The sequence below is a fragment of the Pongo pygmaeus genome, chromosome 13 (genome assembly GCF_028885625.2).
Source record: "Pongo pygmaeus isolate AG05252 chromosome 13, NHGRI_mPonPyg2-v2.0_pri, whole genome shotgun sequence".
NCBI classification, from domain to species: Eukaryota; Metazoa; Chordata; class Mammalia; order Primates; family Hominidae; genus Pongo; species Pongo pygmaeus.
This window is the reverse complement of record NC_072386.2, coordinates 57,282,881-57,306,420: the sequence shown is the minus strand read 5'-3', so window position 1 is coordinate 57,306,420 and position 23,540 is coordinate 57,282,881. Positions and strand designations below refer to the sequence as shown.

The window sequence follows — 23,540 nt, the reverse complement described above, 5'->3', positions numbered from 1 at the left end:
CTAAAGTCACTCTCCTGACAAGAATCAGACCCCTCTCCCGGGGCACACCCTCCTCATGTGGAAGGCAAGGTGGCCTCTCCTTGGAAAATCTCCCCTCACATTAAGTCTTCTGAGCGGATCCTGCTAATCCAGGCATGTAAAGGAGGAGTCCCCTTCCAAGACCCAACATGGTGCACACCTCACAGGAGGAGGAATGGAAAAGCAGGCGCCTTTGCTGGACTTTCCTTTTAATCCCCTAAATCCTGTCACACCCTAATACTATGAAAGAGATGGGTGGAGAAGAGCCTTGGTGCTGTGGAAAGGGCCATACCCACTTTCTCCCTCATTGCAGCTCAGACAGTGTAGGTCTCACACCCATCCCAAGCACCTAAGGGGAGGGGTGGGTTAAAGTAGCACAATACAGTATTTGAACTCTTTAGGGGTTTGGGAAAGTCCAATATAACAGAAATAACCCAGGCCCTCAGCATGGGGTAGCAGAGCATCCTCCTTTCACTCTATCTCTTTCTAAGGTAAATACTCATAGGTAGAGTTTTTGCAAGGTAAGCTTACCTGAGACAGAAAGGGTGGGAGGAATGTGAGATTGTTTTGATTGTTGTCCTTGGGTTTTGTTGTTGCTATTGTTGTTGTTGTTGTTTATAAGAGCTACAAGAGGCTGGGCACGGTGGCTCACGCCTGTAATCCCAGCACTTTGGGAGGCCGAGGTGGGTGGATCACCTGAGGTCAGGAGTTTGAGACCAGGCTGGCCAACATGGTGAAACCCCATCTCTTCTAAAAATACAAAAAAAAAAAAAAAAAAAAAACTAGCTGGGTGTGGTGGCAGGCACCTATAATCCCAGCTATTTGGGAGACTGAGGCAGGAGAATTTGTTGAACCTGGGAGGCAGAGGTTGCAGTGAGCCGAGATCCCGCCATTGTACTCCAGCCTGGGTGATGGAGCAAGACCCTGTCTCAAAAAAAAAAAAAAAAAAGGGAGCTACAAGAGAGAATGTCCCTAGTTTATGGCTTTTCAGTACCAAAATAATAAATAGTATGAATTCAGCAGTAGAGTAAGCAGTAGCAGAATAGCAGCATGCTTATGCATGACATAAGCTTCATCTGTAAAAGGCCGAAGTAATCATACCTTGCTGTAGGGTTGTTGTGAGGATTAAATGAGTTCGTGTATGTATAAGGCACCTGGAGCAGTGGAGTCCAGAAGAATTGTGCACAGTAGGTGGTGGGGAAAGATGGGGGCAGGGCACATTGGGAGAGGAAAGTAAATTCAATGAATGTCAGGAAATAGGCATCTTGACCTGTCCACAGTGTAGTTCAGGCCACCACTCACTACTTAATTTAACTTTGTTCTTATCTCTAGACTAAGGGAACCGACTCTCTGGGGGAAAAGTCTTGCTGCAGTAATCCTGTTAAGTGTAAGAACTGAAGGTTCAGGTTGAAGTCTCAAAGTTCCAAAGCCACCATCCCAGGTATAAAGAATGTGCTGGTATACTCTCAGCCAGCCTGGTACCACAGAAGGCTTTTGTCTCCAGCAGGTTCCTTTTCTCACTGGGCGTCACCTTTTCTGGCTACTCTCCGCCTGTCAGAGGCCAAGCCTTGAGTACATCTTCATCTTCCCACATCTTATTTGGCTTCTTTCTTTGTACGTATATTGAGACAGTAAAGGCAGATAGGTGTGTCTTTCTCTTTTCAGTGGGAACCTTTGTGACTGATGGTTTCCAGGCAGAAGGGGTTCATATTTTTAATTGTTTCCCTTCCCAACGGTTGTCATCGTCTGATAAAGGACTAGGCATTTATTTGCATACAATGACTTTTTCTGCTGGACCTCACCTTCACAGAAGCACAGAGGCAAACACCCACAGGGTCAGATACAAGCTACTTTAGCAAAATGATTGACTTCGACTGTTTTATATAATCTAAACTCTTACCAGAACACAATATTTATGAATAAGAATGTAGCAGATTTTTTTTTTGCAGGATCAAGAAACACTACATTCAGTACTTTATTCATTTAACTTTTAAGAACAAGTCTTTTGATAGTTTTAAAATTTTATATATGTGTGTGTGTGTATATATATATATATATTTTTTTTTTTAAGTAGAGACAAGGTCTCACTATTTTGCTTAGGCTGGTCTCAAACTCCTGAGCTCAAGTGATCCTCCTGCCTTGGCCTCCCAAAGTGCTAGGATTGTGGGCATGAGCCACTGCACCCAGCCCATATTAAATCTTAGTTTGGAATATAATAATGTAACTAAGTAATACCAGAATTTTTTTTTTTTTTTTGGAGACCAGAGTCTCACTCTGTCACCCAGGCTGGAGTACAGTAGCATGATCATAGCTCACTGCAGCCTCAACCTCCCAGGCTCAAGTAATCCTCCCAGTCTCAGCTCCCGAGAAGCTGAGACTACAGGGGCAAGCCACCACACCTAGCTAATTTTTTTTTTTTTTTTTTGGTAGAGACAGAGTGTCACTATGTCATCCAGGCTGGTCTCAAACTCCTGGGCTCAAGTAATCCTCCTTCCTCAGCTTCCCAAAGAATTGGGATTACACGCACGAGCCACCATGCCCCCCAAAAAGGGTTCTTTTAAATGCCTTCTTCACCTTGGTCTAAGTACATTGGGTAAATGTGGCACTAGTTGAACAAGATTTACTGAATTTTATCACAGGGCAGGCAAGCAAAGCTAGTTCTAAACAATAAAACAGAGATCAACAAAGATGAGGGATGACTCTAAATAGCCTGCTTTGTAAAATTCAAAACAGGGGACAGCTGTGTAGAGAGAGGCACAGTTTTATAAGAATTCACTGGACCTGCCTAGTTTGGCTCATCTTGGTGCCTGCACATGCCCTGCCTTATTCCATTTACTTTTCTTCTGTCTCTTCTCCTACTGGTGACCACAGTTACTGATGGGAGACCTTAAAGGTGATTATCTTTGAGACACACATTTTCCTGTGTGAAGACACAAAGATTAAACTCTATAAGACCATGGCACTTATTTGGGCTTGGTTTATACCAAATAAACCAACAGATTAAAAAATAACAAACTAAAAACAAAGCTTCAAGTGCCAGGTATTTTGAAATAGCAGATCCAAATAATTTCATATTACTTTACACAACAAGACCTCCATTAGTAAGAGATTTGGGTTAGATTTTTTCTTCCCTTTTTTTTTTTTTTTTTTAACTTACTTTAAAGTTTATTGAGCTATTTTACATACCATAGAATTTACCCATTTTAAGGGTATGGTTTGATAAGTTTTAGTATATGTGGACAGTTGTATATCCACAATCCAGTTTTAGAACATACCCATAACACTAAAAATTCTCTTGAGCTTTATGTTATCATTTACTTTTGACAGAAATGTTTTCTTTTGCTTTTGAAAAAAAAAAATTCTGGGCCATGTGTGGTGGTTCATGCCTGTAATCCCAGCACTTTGGGAAGCCAAAGCTGGAGGACTTCTTGAGCTCAGGCGTTCGAGCCCAACCTGGGCAACATATTAAGACCCCATCATTACAAAAAAATACAGAAATTAGCTGGGCATGGTGTCATGTGCTACTCTGGAGGCTGAGGTGGGAGGATTACATGAGCCTAGGAGGTTGAGGCTACAGTGAGCTGTGATTGCACCGCTGTACTCCAACCTAAGTGACAGAGTCATACACTATCTCAAAAAAGAACTTTTTTTTGAGGTAATGAATTTAAATCATTAGGGGAACATACCATTCTTACTAACTTTTTGAAACAAAAACAAAGGTTGCTCGAAGATGTTATAAATAAAATGTTTAAGAGTATGAGGGTACAGAGCAAGGGAAGGAGGCTTGGGCCTATGGTTTACAAATGGTGATTGTTTTTAGCCTTCTAATTATATGTTGCATTAAATAAGAAGAAACCAAAAAGGAACCACTTGCCTCCACTCCAGCCTCGGTTCAGCATAAAACTGAATCATTTCCTTCACAAGCCAGCTGCTGTGCTATAGCTCAAATTATAACAGAGGGCCTTTCTCTGCAGTGGAGGGTTGGGGAAAGAGGGAGTAAGTCAGCACAAACAATGAGGAAACATTTGCTGCCTTTCTGATTTCTTCCTAGAATTAACAGGCTTACAGCTGCATTTCTAGGTCAGCATTTCATATGCCTAAAGAGTATGAGGATAGTTTAAAAAATCAGAAGGAAGATGAGAGAGGGCTTTGCCTCTTTTTTAAGATCTTGCTAGCAGTTTTGTTTGTTGGTAATTTTTGCTGTCTCACTGACGCCAAGAGTCCTGGAATTAAACCCCGTGGCCAGCAGGCTGTTAGTTCGTCAGGAAATTCCAAATGGGTATAAATAAATTCTCTGCAACAGCTCCTGGGCTCTTTGCCTGCTAATGTGTGGAGTCCCTTTAATGCTGAGGGAAGTTTGCCTGAGACCTGGCTTCCTGCTCACTGAAAATCACAGTTATTTTGTTTCTGGGTGGGTAAGTAAGAATGCCCACAAAAGAAAGAGAGGAGGAGAGCATGATGTTTGGGTGGGGGTTGGTGAAATATAAACTCGAGCTCTGTGTGTTGTGAAAAAGATTTGCTTTTACTTCAAGCTAGAAAGAATAACCCAGTACTTGATTTTTGGTCCAGTGAAAATTTCAGCTTTACCTATGGCTTTAACATAAAGATGTCATTGTTGCAGGAGTGAATGGTTGTACATATATATATGCTAAGATTTGAGTTTTTGAGTGTAAGGTTTAGTTCAATTCAATGATTTCCTTTTTTGTTGCTAAATCCATCTCTGGGTATTTGTTTTCAGCTCTGTTTTTCCAATAGGGAGTTGCTCAATATTCATTAAAGCTGGCTTCTTTTATAAACACTATAAAACAAAATAAGAACAGGGATTCATACAAATACTAGTTTTCCACTACCACCCCACCTCCCCCTGGCCAAAAAACTGTAATGTTTTGTTAGAAAAGCCTGTTTTATCCCCAAGTTAGCCAGTGCTCCTTTTCTGCTTTTCACAGAATTACTCTCTGAACTGGCACATTTCCTTTTTACGCTTAGAACAGCATGTTACTTTTGAAGAAAGTTTGGAAAATAACAGTCCAAGCTCATTCTCTTCTGTGCATGCATGATTGATTTGGGCTGTATTTCAGCAATAACTTTTAAAATTAGACAGTGGACATTAGAGAGCAGCATAGTTGGGGTTGCACTTAGGAGCCCATGGCATTTTGGCTGTTTTGAGACAGATTTGGGGTAAAGAGTTGCTGCATCTTGTAGTTGGCACTGAACACTGGAGAAGAGGGCCACTGTATAAACCGCAAGGCCCGTGTTACCATCACATGCCTCCCTAGCACAATGTGCCCTTTATTAAGACAGGCCGTTCCACTACTGAGTATAGTAACCCTTTCCGCTGTCTTCGCCTCACTCTTACATGCACCCTGGCTTCTGGCCTCTTAACTCATGCCCAGAGTAGAATTGGCAATACTCAGGAGGGACACTGCACTGGGGATCGTTAGGTCATGCCAGTTAGGATGCAGCTGGAAAGGTGCTGCTGAGTGGGACGTGCAGTGGGAAAGACTGCAGGCTCTGTCTGCCTGAGCTCATCTGGTCTGACACCTGCTGTGATTCATTTTTTTTCATGCCATGTTAAGAAATTTGTATCAAGTATAGTCAACAGTTACTCATAGCCTGGAAGCAACTTTGGAAATCAGAGTTCCACTGAACCCCCCTCATTTTAAGGGTATGAATCACATCACTGCATTGTATGATTCCAGGGCTCTCCTGCCCATTGCTCATCCATGAACTAGGAAGTGATCATAGTTCCTGTTCTTGTTTTATGAAAAGAAAAGTATACCTTCCCCCAACCTAGGCAGGCCATTCAGGACGACTACCATGAAGGCGCTCTGGGTGGTTTAAAGCACCGTCTTTGCACAGTGTGTTAGAGAGCACTGTGCCCTGAGGACTTTGGGAGAGCTGCAGAATGAGTGTCCAGAATAATTGGCACTCACCTTTGTCCTCATGTTATGAGATATTTTAACCTGGCCATAATATACTTTAAAAGTTGGAGGGTGTTTGTCTGCTTTTGCTTTTATTTCCTTCCTGTGCTGGACTAGGACTCCCCCTTATCTAACTAGTACATACCACTCTGCCCAAGCAGTGCGTGCGCACACACACATCCCCTACAGCTCCCTGCTGGCATCTTCTTCATACACTCTAAGAAGAAGAAACCAATGTAGAACTCAAGATTTTAGCAGACTTACTTGGTCTTGAACAAGAATCACAAATACCTTAAACCCTGACTTCATGGGGGTGGGGGCAGGGTATAGAGGAGGAAGGGTTCTGGATCCTCTCTGGGGGGCCAGGGTTGTATTCTTCTCCAGACAACAGAGGGTGAACCAGTACCACTAGTAGTGACAATAGAACCCACACATTGTTCTAAGTGACAACACACTGATGCAGGTACTATTATTTTCTCAAACAATTGGAATATAGTCTAATTTGCTGACAGCTGCAAAGCAGCAGAGCCAGGATTCAAACCCAGGCAGTCTGGCCCCAGAGTGCCTGCTTCAAATCACTGCATCTCTTCCTCTGTTATACTTATTCATCAGTAGATGCCTAGATGTGGGGCTTTTCACTTCAGCAGATACTAAGAGGGCCGTGTACCAAGCGCCAAGTACTGAGGAATACAAACATCAATACTGCTTGAGGGCCGGGCGCCGTGGCTCACCCCTGTAATCCCAGCACTTTGGGAAGCCGAGGCGGGCGGATCACAAGGCCAGGAGATCGAGACCATCCTGGCTAACATGGTGAAACACTGTCTCTACTAAAAATACAAAACATTAGCCAGGCATGGTGGTGGGCGCCTGTAGTCCCAGCTACTCGGGAGGCTGAGGCAGGAGAATGGCGTGAACCCGGGAGGCGGAGCTTGCAGTGAGCCGATATCACGCCACTGCACTCCAGCCTGGGCGACAGAGCGAGACTCCGTCTCAAAAAAAAAAAAAAAAAAAAGAAAACTGCTTGACTTCTGCCTCCCCTAGACACTTAGAGTTTGGTAGAGAAACACAGGCATGTGCTTGCTAACTGTAACACAGTTCTTCATATATAGGCAAAGTGACTTAGGAAACAAGAGGGAAGAAGGGGACCAGTTCTTCCCAGGACAGGGCAGTTGAGGGTAAGTAGGGCTTTACAAAAATGAGGTATCTGGGTTGGGCCCTTTAGGACAATGCAGCTGATTTTGACAAATGGGAGAGTGTGGGGAAGGGTGTGCTGGGTAGAGGGGATAGAATGAGCAAAGATAGATAAGCTTGAAAATTTCTCAGTATGTTGAGGTTTGGAGTGGGGAGGAACCTGGGAGGTGCTGGATTGGGGCTAAATTGTTGACATTTCATGCCACAGAAAAGAGCTTTTAAGCTTTATTCTTTAAAATGGAGCTCCTGGCACATCACTTTGCAAGGATAGTAATTGAGAAGTTGTAGACGTTTCCAGGAATACCTGAAACAAATGTAAAATTTCTCAAATAATATGTAATACAGGAAAGCAAAGCCATCTGCCCCTGAAAACAGGCTGCATATTTGCAGTATGAGTAATAGCAGAGTCTGGGCTGTGCTCCCTAGTGACAGGCTGACTGTACTTGTGCACCCTAAGGACATTGATGCACAGATGAAGAAAGGAAAGACAGAAATAAAATTTATTTTTAAATAATTTTAATGTTACAGAAAATTTATAAAAAGAGCTCTCATGCCTCCCTCACCCAGACTCAGATTTCCCAGTGGTTAACATTTTACCATATTTGTTCCATCTGTGTGTGTGTGTGTGTCTGTGTGTAGAAATGCAGTTGTCATGTCTTTTTGGCCTCCTTCCATCTGAAAAGTTCTCGTTTTTACCTTTTTTTCATGGCCGTGATGGTTTTAAAAAGAGAGGCCTGACATTCTGTAGAATGTGTTTAAGGCAGGGTCCAGGCCATGCCTTCTTGGCAGGACAGTGCAAAAGTGATGCTGTGCTCTTCCCCACGCAAATACATGATGTCAACTTTGATCACCTGGTCGAGGTGGTTATTTGTCAGCTTTCTCATCATAGAGTCACCATTTTTTTTATGATTGACATTTCATGCCACAGAAAAGAGCTTTTGGGCTTTATTCTTTAAAATGGAGCTCCTGGCACATCACTTTGCAAGGATAGTAATTGAGAAGTTGTAGATGTTTCCAGGAATATTTTCTGGTGAGATATTCTGAGACCACATCCGTATCTTAGTCTTTGGTAGGAAATCTCTACCCACTAGCCTTAGCTAGTGATTCCTACCTGAATCCGCCATTGTTCTAATAATTGGTCCATGGTGATTTTCTGTTTACATAATTCCTTGTATATATTAGTTGGTATTCCAACATATTTATTATAGCATGATGGACTCACAAGTAGATACCTATTCACTGGATTGTAACTTGTTACTATCATTAATTATATTATTTTAATGCTCAAATTATCCTAGATTTGGCTAGTGGGGGTTCAAAAGAGTTTGAATCAAATAGACCCTTGACACTGACATTAAATAGCCAATCTGATGTGTGCTGACGATTGAGACTAATAACTGGTAGGCGGAGGGTGTTATCTGAGTTCTAGATATGTATTTATCTCAGACAGTATGGGTCACCTGCAACAAGATCTGTGGTAGGCAGGCCAACAGTAACACTCGGGACCCTAGAGGCAAGCCAACCTGAAATTCAGCTTGTCAGAGACCATCTGGTGGGTGGAAGTTTTGCGTTTTCAGAGTATATTGTTTTAGTTCCCCAGGCCTATCGTCTACCTTTAGCTTTCCCTGTTGGCCAATTCAGGCCCTGGTCAGATGTGGGTGGAGAGGTACACAAAGCTGGAAACAGCGTGCTGCCCGCCTTCCTCTCCTGCCTCCAGAGACACTTGCTGGCTGCCAGGGTCGGCGTTGTCTTAGCCTCACAGGCATTTTCAGTCCTTGCTCTTCCCATCCTAGAGTTTCAAACACAGAGCAAGTCTGTGTTCTGCATCTCAACATGCTAAATCAGAACCTGGATTCCCTAAAATGTTGTCTCCTGTTTCTTCCTGCCCTCACTCATGCCATATCCGTCCTTCCCAGGTTAGATTTCTCATACTTTAATGACCTTCAGAAAAGGAATCCCATCACTTTTCTCTGTGGTGAGTCATCCATTGGTTTAAAGAAAAAATTTTCTTTTTTAGTAGCAGAATGAGGTAACAGAGCCCTAGAAGACAAGCCCAGAGACCTGATCCTGGTCTCCAGCTCAGCCCAGAGTAGCTGGAATTTGTCAGGCCTTCTCAGTTTCCTCCTAAGTATTAGGGGCAGACAGAGTTAAGGCTACAGGCTGGCTAGCCCAAATGCAGACAGTGTCAAAGTTCTAGTTATTGAATACCACCAGAACTTATCTTACTTTTACCACTTATTATCTAATTGGGTAGATAAAATTCATATGGTGCAAAGGAATTTGTTATACCTAGACAAAAATTCATGGGGACTTGAATAATCCATGGAAACCCTAATGGAGGATGCTGAGGAGAATTTTAATCTCCAGCATCTAGCCAGAGCAATCTTATTAAAATGCAAATCTGATCATTTCACTCCCTTGTTTAAAACCCTTCAATAGCTTACCAATGCATCTATGATGCAAAAACTTGATTCCCAGGGTCCTGTGGACTTAGGGCTCTGTCTGTCCGCTTTCTGCCTCACTGCAGTCTTTGCAAAGTCCCCTTCCCAGTTCCTAAAAGTGGCAGGTTTTGCATATGCTCTTTCCTCTGCCTAGAATTTCTCCCATCCCTCCACACATCCCCAGCACACTGCCCAGTGGACTCCTTAGCTACCGCTCCCTTGAAGAACCCTCCGTACCCATAGCCTAGACGGGGTCCCTGCTCTGTTCCAACATAACGCCTGTATTTTACTTTCACAACACTTAATACAGTTGTTATTTATGTGATCACTTGTCTGTCTCCTCCTGTACTTCATAAGTTCTACCCAGACAGGCTCTGTGTCTGTTTTGCTTAGCACCTAGCAGTGTTTGGCCTATTGCAGGCACTTAATAAATATTTGCTGAATGAAAGAATACATCCATCTTTCAGTGTAACAACTGCATCTTCCTTAGATCAGCATTCTCTTTACAGAGTGTGGGAACAGGTAGATGTGGAAGATGGAGCTGGTATGGAGAGGGGTAGTGACGGGAGACAGTGGAAGATGTAGGAGTAGTGTGCAGGTTAATGTCTGTTAAAAAAGTCCAGATAAGATTATCTGTGAGAGGAAATCCAAAGATTTGGGGGGAGAAGCCAAAAGGAGTTAGGAAGAGTTAGGAGTACAGGAAGCAACACCACATTCTAACTTAATCATATAAACAAACCAAGCCTGTAAAATTGCAGTTATGCTACATATGTGTCAACTGACCTGATATTTCTTAGGAACTTCTGGCATATACTTTTGCTTTCTTTAATGTTACAATTTTATTTGCATGAAGTGTTTAGGTAGCTTTTTAAAACAGCTATACTAGCCTGGGCAACATAGTGGGACCCCATCTCTATAAAAAATTTAAAAATTAGCCAGGTTTGGTCACACACATCTGTAGTCCTAGCTACTAGAGATGCTGAGGCAGGAGGATCACTTGAGCTGGGGAGTTCAAGGCTGCAGTGAGCGGTGATCATGCCACTACACTCCAGCCTGAGTGACAGAGCAAGACCCTGTCTCTAAAAGAATGAATGAATAGAAACTTACCTACCTACCTACCTATAACCTGAAGAGGTATTGGTGAATTGCAGTAGGCAGTATAAACTCTGTGAGGAGAAGGATTTCAGGCTTCTTAGAAAAAGCCTAGCACTTGGCAGGTGCCCATCATTTGAATGACTGAATGAATGGGTTTTATCTGGGAGGGAAAAGAGCAGGCTTAAAAACAACTCTGGTAAATGCAGGAGCAAAAGAAAATCTCATCTGTTACACATTCCTTTAAACCAGAACACTCATATTGCTACCCTTTTTATTGTGTGTTCTCTAACAAATGGTGTTCCTCACACACATTTGATACAGGTAGCGAAGCTGCTGGGTCTCAAAGAGCTTAATGCTAACAGTGTCATCAGGAGATGCCACCTGCTAAACCCGTTCAGAAGGACGCTGTTGTACTTCGCTGTCTTCTTAGAACGCTTTCCACTCCTGGAAAAGTTGATGTGCTAACTTAATTACCCTCATACTCTGAGTAATTAGCTTCATGAGAACTTGCCTCTCTTCCTGAGTTCATCCTACTGGTTTGCTTTCCTGCTGACGTGGGATCTTTTTGACTGCTTTGAACAGCAGGATGCTTACACTCTGGGGCTTTTAAATGTGGAAATCTGTGATAATTATGTACTTCTCTAGGAGTGACTCAGCTCTTCAAGCAAAATCTTCATGCTTCATGTGAGAGGGGACAATAACATTAATGGGAATTAGCAAAGTTCTTCAGTTTCAACAGTCAGGTGTGGTATCTGGCGAAGAAAAACATATAAATAGTGTGTGAAAGTTGTGGCACAGGGGTGTAATTATTTTTCACAGCACCATCAGTCAGTAATTGGGCCTAGAGTGTGCAGCAGTGAAATCAGAACAAAGAAGTCAGTGTGTCCTAATTAATAGATAAAGTAATAATATCAAAGTCTCCTCCGTTTTAAAGTCCACAGGACACATTATTTCACCCCAGTGCTTTTTGCTCATATTAAAGAATGGCTCATTGTGGTAGAGTATGTAGAAAGTATTGAATGCTTTTTTTTACTCAAAAGTGGCATTTTTTTTTCATCACTTGAGCACTTGAGCATAGTGTTATTGGCCCCAATAGGAAATGAAAGACTTGAAGACTACGGATTTTTTTTTTTTTTTGAGATGGAGTTTCGCTCTTGCCCAGGCTGGAGTGCAATGTCATGATCTTGGCTCACCACAACCTCTGCCTCACAGGTTCAAGCAATTTTCCTGCCTCAGCCTCGCAAGTACCTGGGATTACAGGCATGTACCACCACGCCCAGCTAATTTTGTATTTTTAGTAGAGGTGGGGTTTCTCCATGTTGGTCAGCCTGGTCTCGAACTCCCCACCTCAGGTGATCCGCCCGCCTCGGCCTCCCAAAGTGCTGGGATTACAGGCATGAGCCTCTGCGCCCAATGAAGAATACAGATGATATGGCCAAAATTTCATTTGCTATCTGTGAATTTTTATTCTTCTCGCTGTCCCCAGCACAGGCTTTCTCAGCCTCAGCACTGCTGACATTATGAGCTAGATAATTCTTTGTTGGGGGAGGGAGGGCCTGTCTTGTGCATGGCAAAATGTGTGCAGCAGCTCTGGCCTCTACACACTAGGTTCGGGTAGCACCTCAAGCAGTGACAACGATAAATATCTTCAGGCATTGCCAAATGTCCCTTCGCGGGGGCAAAATCACCACCACGCCTCGTTTGGTTGGTTTAAAAGAAAAATTACCTCCAGTTGAGAATCACTGCAAGCAGGTTAGTGCTCCCAGACTAGTTTCCTGTGATCTAATCTTCTTCCTGGTGAGTACGTTAATTTTTATGTCTTTCCCAAACCACGTATTATTTGGACAGCAAGTTTAGTTTCATTAAAACTTAAAATCGTATAGTACTTTATGAATCTAGATGAAATGATTTTTGAAATATCCACAACTCCATTTCACTTTGTTAATGCAGAAGAATTGCAAGCAAATTTTAGACTGTTCTTGAGGCAGTAAATTGGGCTCCTCACAGAGCACTAAGTTTTATAGGAGATAAATATATAAATAAGGAGCAGACTTGCCATCAGTTTGTTGATTTCACCTTTTCTCTGAACACATAGAAATTTGGTCTGAACTTGGAGAGTTTTCTCTAATTGATGCCATTGCATTGGTGTTTGGTTACACCAAATTGCAGACTGTGCAAACTTAGTTGGGAGCGAGAGGGAGGAAATGGACTCTGTGACCCTTGGTGTCTAGGAGTGAGTTGGCTCAGAGATGATGCCAACCTAAGACAACATGGAGCCCAGTGTTAGTTAGCAGGCCATCCACTTACCTTGAGACACTGGTATAAATTTTGGCAATGCCAGCTGTCATGTAGCTGTTTGCTTCACTTCTGCCTTTAATTACTTTTCTGTGCACCCCATCCCCACTAGACTGTGAGCCTTGTCAGAGCAGAGACTTTGTCCATTTTGTTCGGTGTCCCCAGCTCCTAGAACAGTGCATGGTAAATAGTAAGTGAAGATCCATAGAAAACTAGAGAGATAGAGAAAGAGAGACAGAGACAGAAAGTAGATATTAATTTGTGTGCCTTTATTATCAATATCAATTATAAATGTAAGTCAAATGTGTGAATAAATGTTTTATTCGGTCTACACTTCCCACTGGGTATTACAACATTTTAACTGGTCCTATTGAATTTAGCCTCTTTCCCTACCTCAGTCTCACGCACACACAATTGTCAAGACGATCTTTGTTGATGCCTTTTAGCCCCTAGTTTCAGTGGAAAAACTTGCCCTGCTCCAGGATGTGAGATTGGTGGCCTCTCCTGTACTCATCATTTTCCCCTTGTCTAACCTTGGCATTCCTTCAGCAGCACCAACAGGTTCTGCCCTGGCTCTTCAGCTTTTTAGTCTTGTCATTTACCTTGTCTTCAGAACTCATCTCTGGTTAACTCGGTTCTGTTTTGATCGCTAGTTTACATACTTTCATACTGCATTGTGTTTTGGTTTTTTGGAGTGGGGACGGGGTTGTTGTTTTCTGGGGTTTTTTCAGACGGAGTCTCTCTCTGTCGCCCAGGCTGGAATGCGGTGGTGCAATCTCGGTTCACTGCAGCGTCTGCCTCCCAGGTTCAAGCGATTCTCCTGCCTCAGCCTCCCAAGTAGCTGGGATTACAGGCATGTGCCACCACACCCAGCTAATTTTTGTATTTTTAGTAGAGACAGGGTTTCACCATGTTGGCCAGGCTGGTCTCGAACTCCTGATGTCAAGTGAACTGCCCACCCTGGCCTCCCAAAGTGCTGGGATTACAGGCATGAGCCTCCACTCCTGGCCTGCATTGTTGATATATGCCTTTGTCACTGATCTCAATTAGTGTTATGTTAAGGGTGTTTGGTAGTCATCTCTCAGCTAGACTATATCTCATTTTATTTCTTATAAATTTTTCCTCCTACTCCTTCCACTGAATAGGACCATTTTCTGTAGCCAATTAAGCTTTCAATAAATGTTTATATAATGAAGGTAGAGGTGGTGCCAGGAGCAGTCTCCACCACTGGATTTCCAGACATTCAAAAAATTCTTGTAAACACTAGGGACAGCCCACCAATTCCAGAATATTTAGTTGGAAGCTATTACTCTCAGGATTTCGGTTGCAGATATAGCCAGTGGAATTTTGACTGTGCAAAAGCAGGCATAGTTCTGTTAGTCCAAAAAGGCTTAGTTAAGAGTCTCTTTATAATCCAGGTAGAGATTTTTTTTTTTTAACTGCTTTTTTTTTGAGACGGAGTCTTGCTCTGTCACCCAGGCTGGAATGCAGTGGCGTGATCTTGGCACACTGCAACCTCCACCTCTCTGGTTCAAGCAATTCCCCTGCCTCAGCCTCCTGAATAGCTGGGATTACAGGTGCACACCACCATGCCCAGCTAAATTTTTTGCATTTTTAGTAGAGACCTGGTTTCACCATGTTGGGCAGACTGGTCTTGAACTCCTGACCTCAGGCAATCTGCCCACCTCAGCCTCCCAAAGTGCTGGGATTATAGGCGTGAGCCACCGCGCCCGGCCAAAACTGTTGTTTTTATGCTTCCTCTTGATCCTGAATTAATAATTTAAGTTTTATTGTAACGCTTTTCCAGTTAATAATTTAGCATCTTTCTCCTTTTTAAGATCTAGTCTTGATTTTTGAGAGGGGAAGGGTGTAGAACTGCAGTACCTGTTAGAATTCAGTGTAACTCCAAGTAAACAAGACCCAAAACAAATGATAGCTAAAACAAAATAGACCTTTATATCTTTTTCACTTAAAAGTATAGAGGTAGGCTTTTCAGAAATGTTATAGTAGCTCTGATCCACAAAGTCCTTTGAGGCCCAAGTTCCTTCAAGTGCATTGTTCCTTCACCCCTAGATATGAACTCATGTTTCAAAGTTACACTAGTGTTCTAGTCATCACATCTGCATTCCAGGCAGCAGGATGGAGGAAGGCACAAAGAAGAACATAGATGAAAGGATTATTTTTGTGTTTTTTAATGGAGGTTCCTGGGGTATACTACATGACACTTCTGCTTACAGACTTTTATTTGCCCCTATTAGTGTGGAAGGAGGGGATAATGCATACTAAAGAACATCAAGCTGTCTTTGCCATGGCCACCCCCATTCATTCACCTCCCAAGTGAACTTTCTCAGTTTATTGCGGTCAATTCCATTTGCCTTCCAAACAGTGACTTCTTGTAATATATTTTAAGACAAATGCCCAGGCCAGGTATAATGGCTTATACCTGTAATCCCAGCATGTTGAGAGGCTGAGGTGGGAGGATTGCTTGAGGCCAGGAGTTCAAGACCAGCCTGAACAAAATAGCAAGACCTCATCTCTACTAAAAATAATTAAAAAAAATTAAAATCAGCCAGGCATGGTGCTACATACCTATAGTTCCCAGCTACTCAGGAAGCTGAGGTGGGAGGATCACTTGAGCCCAGGAGATAGAGACTATAGTGAGCCATGATTGCACCACTGCCCTCCAGCCTGGGCAACAGAGTGGGACCCTGTCTTAAAAAAAAAAAAAAAAGAGCAATACCCATGTGTTGTAAAAATTATAAAATATAAAGAACAAAATAAAAATCATCTATAATTCCACAACCTAAAGATAACAACTGAAACAGTATCATGTAAGAAATGTCCTTAACACTAATATTTAACGAACAACTTCTGTCTTCAGAACATCAAGATGTTTTTCAAAGTTTATTATCTTATACTGTTGGCCAGGCACAGTGGCTCACAGCTGTAATCCCAGCACTTTGGGAGGCCAAGGCAGGCAGATTACCTGAGGTCAGGAGTTTGAGACCAGCCTGGCCAACATAGTGAAACCCTATCTCTACTAAAAATACAAAAATTAGCTGGGCGTGGTGGCACGCACCTGTAATCCCAGCTCCTCAGGAGGCTGAGGCAGGAGAATCCCTTGAACCAGGGAGGTGGAGGTTGCAGTGAGCCAAGATGGCGCCACTGCACTCTAGCAAGTTTATTATGTTATACTATATATTCAGTTATTTGTTCCTTCAGTAAACATTGTTAAACATCTCCTTTCTTCCCAGCATGTTGATAATTGGTGTGTGGTTGGGAGAGGAAGCAATGAAAAAAAAATGTATATGTATTTTTTTTGGGGTGGGGGCGGAGATGAAGTTTTGCTCTTGTTGCACAGGCTGGAGTGCAATGGTGTGATCTCGGCTCACCTCAACCTTCACCTCCCAGGTTCAAGCGATTCTCCTGCCTCAGCCTCCCAAGTAGCTGGGATTACAGGTGCCCGCCACTATGCTTGGGTAATTTTTTATATTTTTAGTAGAGATGGGGTTTCACCATGTTGGCCAGGTTGGTCTCGAGCTCCTGACCTTCAAGTGATCCACCCTACTCGGTCTCCCAAAGTGCTGGGATTACAGGCGTGAGCCAGCGTGCTCTGCCAAAAAAAAAATTTTTTTAATTAAATTTTTTGCTCTCTGGGTGCTTATAGTCTGGTACAAAAGACAAAAAAGTGTTTTGGTCTTGTTAAACTTGGGAAATAAATCAGGGACTCATAAGTGCCTAATTTATGTTGATGTATGTAAACATACAGTAGAAAACAGGATATTAAAAAAATAATGACACCGGGTAGTTTTATTGTAGAATAATTTTTACCATGGACAATTGTTTGTGAAAATGACACCTTGAAAACACATCTTACTTTTTTACTTGCTGGAGAATGAAACTCGAATTACAAGTCCTTTGGGTAGCCTGGTTTGAGCAGTATTAGGAAATAAGCAAGCCTAACTTAGTTAAATTCTAACCTCTCCTGATTCCCAGGAGTCTAAAGTTCATTTGGGGGTAATTCAACGTGATACATGCCTTTTGTGATTTCTACAAGGTGAACTAAAGAAATAACTAAAGATGGATCAGTTAGGGTTTGGTAAAAACTGTGATATGTTTTGTTGTGTTTTAAATACTGATGTTGAGTCAGTTCATCTTTCCTACTGAAAATCCTAAGTGGGAAAAGTAGCTATGTTAAGAAATACATAGAAAAACTAGGAGTTACACCAAAATATTAACGCTTGCCACTAGATGGTAAGATCTGAGTGCCTTGTTTTTTACGTTCTTTAAATTATCTGTATGTGGCTTTTTTTTTTTTTTTAATGTTTTACAAGCATGTGGTACTTTTTTATCTGGAAAAAGGTTTGTTTTTGTTTCATTTTTTAAGAAGCTTTCATCAGTGGCAAAGGCTCAGTTGAAATTAATGATAAAGGATAACTACTTGCCACGTGTCATAAGCCCAGGGCTGAGAAGAGTCGGGCAGTGCTCTGAAGCCAGTGAGTGCTGCCGGGATCCTGAGAACCCACAGAGAACAGTGGGGCTGATTGTGCCTCTGCACCTCCTCAGGTGACCGAGGGCTGAGCAGGAGGACACAGACTCTTTCATGCAGAAGTGACTAGTATAGGAAAAACAGAGCCTCTCTGTAGAGATGCTTAAAGTGCTAGCTTTATTTAAAAATCAACTGGCAAAACGGGAGTGAAGAACACACATTTTCAGAAGATACCGGTTTCCTGTTTTCATTAAGAAAACAGGGAATGCGGAACAGCTGAGTGTGGTGGGGGTGGTGTCACTGCAGCCGGAGGGAGACTTCATTGGTGAAAACTCAGCCTATGGCATTTGTGCGTGGCTGGCTAAGTTTACACAAATGTTGAAACTTTTCCTTATGGGGTGAGGATCGAGGACGTCTGAGGCTGGGTCCGGGTGAGCTGGGAGCGAGCTGGTGTGCGGTGCAGCGCGGGCGGGCAGAGAGCGCAGCGGGCGCCACCTGGTAGGTGAGCTGCGAGTGGCGTGGGGCGGTCACCGCTGGTCGAATTCCAGGGGGGCCTGGGCGAGGGTGGCTGGCCGAGAAGGCTGTGCACTGCTTGGCCACTTTACTCCACCGCAGCGACCCCACAGTTCTACCGGAGTCCAGCTTAGACTCGCCGGCTCACACACACATCCCGGGAGGGCCAGATCAGCCTGCCTGACACCCAAGCTGTAGTTTCTCTTTGTTTATGGAATTTCAGACAGTACTGGAAACAGGTCTGGCTGCATATTTTGAGTGATCACTCACCTTCTCCATGTGGAGATGAAAGTTAAAAAGGAAAGAGAGGACAGCTACGTTCTATTAACATGAGCACAAGTTTCCAGGCACAGCACTCCCGACCAGCCCTCCCATTCTTAGGCTAGAGCATGACTGCTGCTGGGCACGTCTTTCACATAGAATTCACTTCCCACACGTGTTAGAATCGAACAGCTAGAACAATTTAATATTGTTTTAAATTGGGTCATAAGGAATATATGTCCTTTTTATTCCTCTGCTTGGCAATCTTATTTTTGTACTTTTCTTTTCAACATTTGGGAAGCAAGCGGGCAAATGGAGGCAGAAGTGTTCTTCATAGCATTCACACTGTCGGGTGTAAATGTTCGGCAGTTCTGGGGGTTGGGAGGGCAGACAGCAGCCAGGTTTGCTGGAAGTTACTTCAAACTGGACAGCAGTCAAGTGGGTTTGTATACTCAGGAGAGGGCAAGGAGACTGATGGCTTACATTTTCACTCATTGCTTTTGAGTTCTTTCCATAGCTCTAAAAATGCACACCTTGTTAGTGTGGCTCTGGGAAAACAACACATGACTTGATCCTACAATTCAAAAAAATAAAAATGACCTTGCTTTTAAGTTTGAAATGCATAGCCCAGGTCAGCGACAAGGTCTGCGCTTTGAAAGGTTCTTGTATTTCCTCTTTTAAATGTCTGGTTTAGCCACAAGTAGTATTTACTGAGTGCCACATGATCCAGTGGTTGGAGTATGTAGGTTTTGCCCTTATCTTCATTCTTTGCATCTGTTTGAACTCATGACAATACAAAACAAGGTGTTCCTGGGATAGGGAATGTTTTGTCCAAAAGAAGTCTACACGGAGAAAACTTTTCCTATAGTTAAGACAGGGTTTGGTTTTGTTTTTAAATGAGGAGAGAAACTGAGAAGTGGAAAACACAAAATAGAGTTGAAGTCTTTCCTCTGTGTGCTTGTACTCATGCTGCCAGAGTTAATCACTAAATATCCCGTGCCCTAGCTTTCTCAGCCAGGGAGGTGCCAAGGCAAATTGTAAGCCCATGGAGGTAGTCAGGAGCTGAGTGCCCTTGACCTCCATTTAGAAAGGCAGCCCAGTCTGCAAAAGACAGCAGCAGGGACATCTCATCCCAGGCCTCCTTGTTATGCTGCTGACTTTGTCTGTCTGCTACTGACTTTTAGGTTTTTTCTGTGCCTCAGATAACACTTTGAAAAACAGGAATCTTAATGTCTGCTGTCTATATTCCAAGAGACTGTAGATGACCAATGAAATTATCTACTGGACAATGCTTTCATGTCTTTTTGTTTTTATTTTATTTATTTATTTATTTATTTTTGAGACGGAGTTTTTGCTCTATTGCCCACTCTAGAATGCAATGGTGCGACCTCGCCTCACTGCAGCCTCCACCTCCTGGATTCAAGCAATTCTCCTGCCTCAGCCTCCCAAGTAACTGGTATTACAGGCGCCCGCCACCATGCCCAGCCAATTTTTGTATTTTTAGTAGAGACGAGGTTTTACCACGTGTTGGCCAGGCTGGTCTCAAACTCTTGACCTCAGGTGATCCACCCGCCTTGGCCTCCCAAAGTGCTAGGATTACAGGAGTGAGCCACCATGCCCGGCCTTTCGTGTCTTTTATAATGAATTCTTTTAAAAATATTTAGTAAGGACTTACTATGTGCTTGACTTGTTAATCGTTATCTCTGAGTACTGATGGACATAAAGATGGAAAAAGACGGAAATAGTAGACATTTTAGACTACAAAAGTGGGGAAAGAGGGTAGTGAGGGTTGAAACATTACCTGTTGAGTACAGTGTTTACTATTTGGGTGATGTGTACACTAGAAGCTCAAAGCTCATCATTACACAATATATCCTTGTAACAAGCCTGCACATGTACTCCCTGAATCTAAGATACAATTTTAAAAAATAATACAATCATTATCTCATTACATTGTTTTTAAGCCTGTGAGTTAAGTATTTGCATCTCCATTTTTACTCAGGGAGAAACTGAAGTTCAGAGAGGTTTATTAACTTGCTTATCCAGGCCGGGCGCAGTGGCTCACACCTGTAATCCCAGCACTTTGGGAGGCCAGGGTGGGTGGATCACCTAAGGTCAGGAGTTCGAGACCAGCCTGGCCAACATGGTGAAACCCTGTCTCTACTAAAAGTGTAAAAATTAGCCAGGCATGGTGGTGCACCCCTGTAATGCCAGCAACTCAGGAGGCTGAGGTAGGAGAATTGCTTGATCCCAGGAGGCGGAGGCTGCAGTGAACCAAGATCACGCCATTGCAGCTCCAGCCTGGGTGACAGAATGACTTGTCTCAAAAAAAAAAAAACAAAAAAACTTGCTTACCCAATTGTTGTAGATCCAGGTTTAAAACATAGGTGTGTCAACTCTTAAAATCATACCAGCTTGCTATGCTGCAACAAACACAAATATTAGTTTTTACCATTAGGTGTATTGCATGTCATTATAATATTCTTTTCTCCCTCTTCTAGGAAAAGCAGATGATATTCTCAATGGAGACCAGGACAAGGAACAGAAAGACCCTTACTTTGTGGAGACCCCCTATGGTTATCAACTAGACTTAGATTTCCTTAAATATGTGGATGACATACAGAAGGGAAATACTATCAAAAGACTGAACATCCAGAAGAGGCGGAAGCCATCCGTGCCATGCCCAGAACCCAGGACCACATCTGGTCAGCAAGGTATATGGACCTCCACTGAATCCCTCTCATCCTCCAACAGTGATGACAACAAGCAGTGCCCCAACTTCCTTCTAGCCAGAAGTCAAGTTGCATCAACTCCAATCTCAAAGCCACCTGCCCCTCTGGAGACCTCACTCCCTTTTCTTACCATCCCAGAAAATCGACAGCTGCCACCTCCCTCACCACAACTCCCAAAGCATAACCTTCATGTCACCAAGACACTGATGGAGACCCGGAGAAGACTGGAACAGGAGAGAGCCACCATGCAGATGACACCGGGTGAGTTCAGAAGGCCCAGGCTGGCCAGTTTTGGAGGCATGGGCTCCACAAGCTCCCTCTCCTCTTTTATGGGTTCTGGAAACCACAATCCTGCCACGCACCAGCTTCAGAATGGATACCAAGGTAATGGGGATTATGGTAGCTATGCCCCAGCTGCTCCCACCACTTCCTCCATGGGGAGCTCCATCCGCCACAGCCCCCTAAGCTCAGGGATCTCCACCCCAGTGACCAACGTGAGCCCCATGCACCTGCAGCACATCCGCGAGCAGATGGCCATTGCTCTGAAACGCTTGAAGGAGCTGGAGGAGCAGGTGCGAACCATCCCTGTGCTCCAGGTAAAGATCTCTGTCTTGCAAGAAGAGAAAAGGCAGTTGGCCTCACAGCTGAAAAACCAAAGGGCTGCATCCCAGAACAATGTCTGTGGTGTGAGGAAGCGGTCCTACAGTGCGGGGAACGCCTCCCAGCTGGAACAGCTCTCCCGGGTCCGAAGAAGTGGCGGGGAATTATACATTGACTATGAGGAGGAAGAAATGGAGACCGTAGAACAGAGCACGCAGAGGATAAAGGAGTTCCGGCAGCTTACAGCAGACATGCAAGCCCTGGAGCAGAAGATCCAGGATAGCTGTGAGGCCTCCTCAGAGCTCAGGGAGAATGGCGAGTGCCGGTCTGTGGCTGTGGGTGCTGAGGAGAACATGAACGACATCGTCGTGTACCACAGAGGCTCCAGGTCCTGTAAGGATGCAGCTGTAGGGACACTTATTGAGATGAAAAATTGTGGGGTCAGCGTGACAGAGGCCATGCTTGGAGTGATGACAGAAGCTGACAAAGAAATTGAGCTGCAACAGCAGACCATAGAAGCCTTGAAGGAAAAGATCTATCGCCTAGAAGTACAGCTTAGAGAAACCACCCATGACCGGGAGATGACTAAACTAAAACAAGAGCTGCAGGCTGCTGGATCGAGGAAAAAGGTTGACAAAGCCATGATGGCCCAGCCGCTTGTTTTCAGTAAGGTGGTGGAGGCAGTGGTGCAAACCAGAGACCAAATGGTCGGCAGTCACACAGACCTGGTGGACACGTGTGTTGGGACCTCTGTGGAAACAAACAGTGTAGGCATCTCCTGCCAGCCCGAATGTAAGAATAAAGTCGTAGGGCCTGAGCTGCCTATGAATTGGTGGATTGTTAAGGAGAGGGTGGAAATGCACGACCAATGTGGTGGGAGGTCTGTGGAAATGTGTGACAAGAGTGTGAGTGTGGAAGTCAGCGTCTGCGAAACAGGCAGCAACACAGAGGAGTCTGTGAACGACCTCACACTCCTCAAGACAAACTTGAATCTCAAAGAAGTGCGGTCAATCGGTTGTGGAGATTGTTCTGTTGACGTGACTGTCTGCTGTCCAAAGGAGTGCACCTCCCGGGGCGTGAACACTGAGGCTGTTAGCCAGGTGGAAGCTGCCGTCATGGCAGTGCCTCGTACTGCAGACCAGAACACTAGCACAGATTTGGAACAGGTGCACCAGTTCACCAACACCGAGACGGCCACCCTCATAGAGTCCTGCACCAACACTTGCCTAAGCACTTTGGACAAGCAGACCAGCACCCAGACTGTGGAGACGCGGACAGTAGCTGTAGGAGAAGGCCGTGTCAAGGACATCAACTCCTCCACCAAGACGCGGTCCATTGGTGTTGGAACGTTGCTTTCTGGCCATTCTGGGTTTGACAGGCCATCAGCTGTGAAGACCAAAGAGTCAGGCGTGGGGCAGATAAATATTAACGACAACTATCTGGTTGGTCTCAAAATGAGGACCATAGCTTGTGGGCCACCACAGTTGACTGTGGGGCTGACAGCCAGCAGAAGGAGCGTGGGGGTTGGGGATGACCCTGTAGGGGAGTCTCTGGAGAACCCCCAGCCCCAGGCTTCACCTGGAATGATGACCGGCCTGGATCACTACATTGAGCGCATCCAGAAGCTGCTGGCAGAACAGCAGACACTGCTGGCTGAGAACTATAGTGAACTGGCAGAAGCTTTTGGGGAGCCTCACTCACAGATTGGCTCCCTCAACTCTCAGCTCATCAGCACCCTGTCGTCTATCAACTCTGTCATGAAATCTGCAAGTACTGAAGAGCTGAGGAACCCTGACTTCCAGAAAACCAGTCTGGGTAAAATCACAGGTAGGTGGTACCCTGAGGACCTGGGAATGAGGAAGGATGGGGGAAAATGTCTTTCCAGAAGCTAAGGATTATTTTTTAACTGCTGGAACCATTTTTGGAGGAGAAATGGAGAAAGCTTTAGAGTGGTAATCTGTAGAATGAAAACTAAGAATCAAAA

At 44.0% G+C, this 23,540-nt stretch overlaps 1 protein-coding gene across 16 annotated transcripts in view; it reads left to right on the top strand.

Moving 5' to 3' along the window:
* The window catches only part of KANK1 (KN motif and ankyrin repeat domains 1), a 247,690-nt gene that overhangs the window by 191,684 nt on the left and 32,466 nt on the right, over nucleotides 1-23,540 (top strand). For 10 of the 16 annotated variants that reach the window (XM_063649575.1, XM_063649574.1, XM_054499983.2 and 7 more), the window contains one exon: nucleotides 20,726-23,383. In XM_063649575.1, coding sequence (XP_063505645.1) covers nucleotides 20,726-23,383 — 2,658 coding nt within the window. Of the gene's footprint in view, nucleotides 1-4,349; nucleotides 4,434-17,763; nucleotides 17,953-20,725; nucleotides 23,384-23,540 lie in introns of those variants that run through there. The other 6 variants (XM_054499986.2, XM_063649577.1, XM_063649578.1 and 3 more) reach the window with 6 other exon arrangements.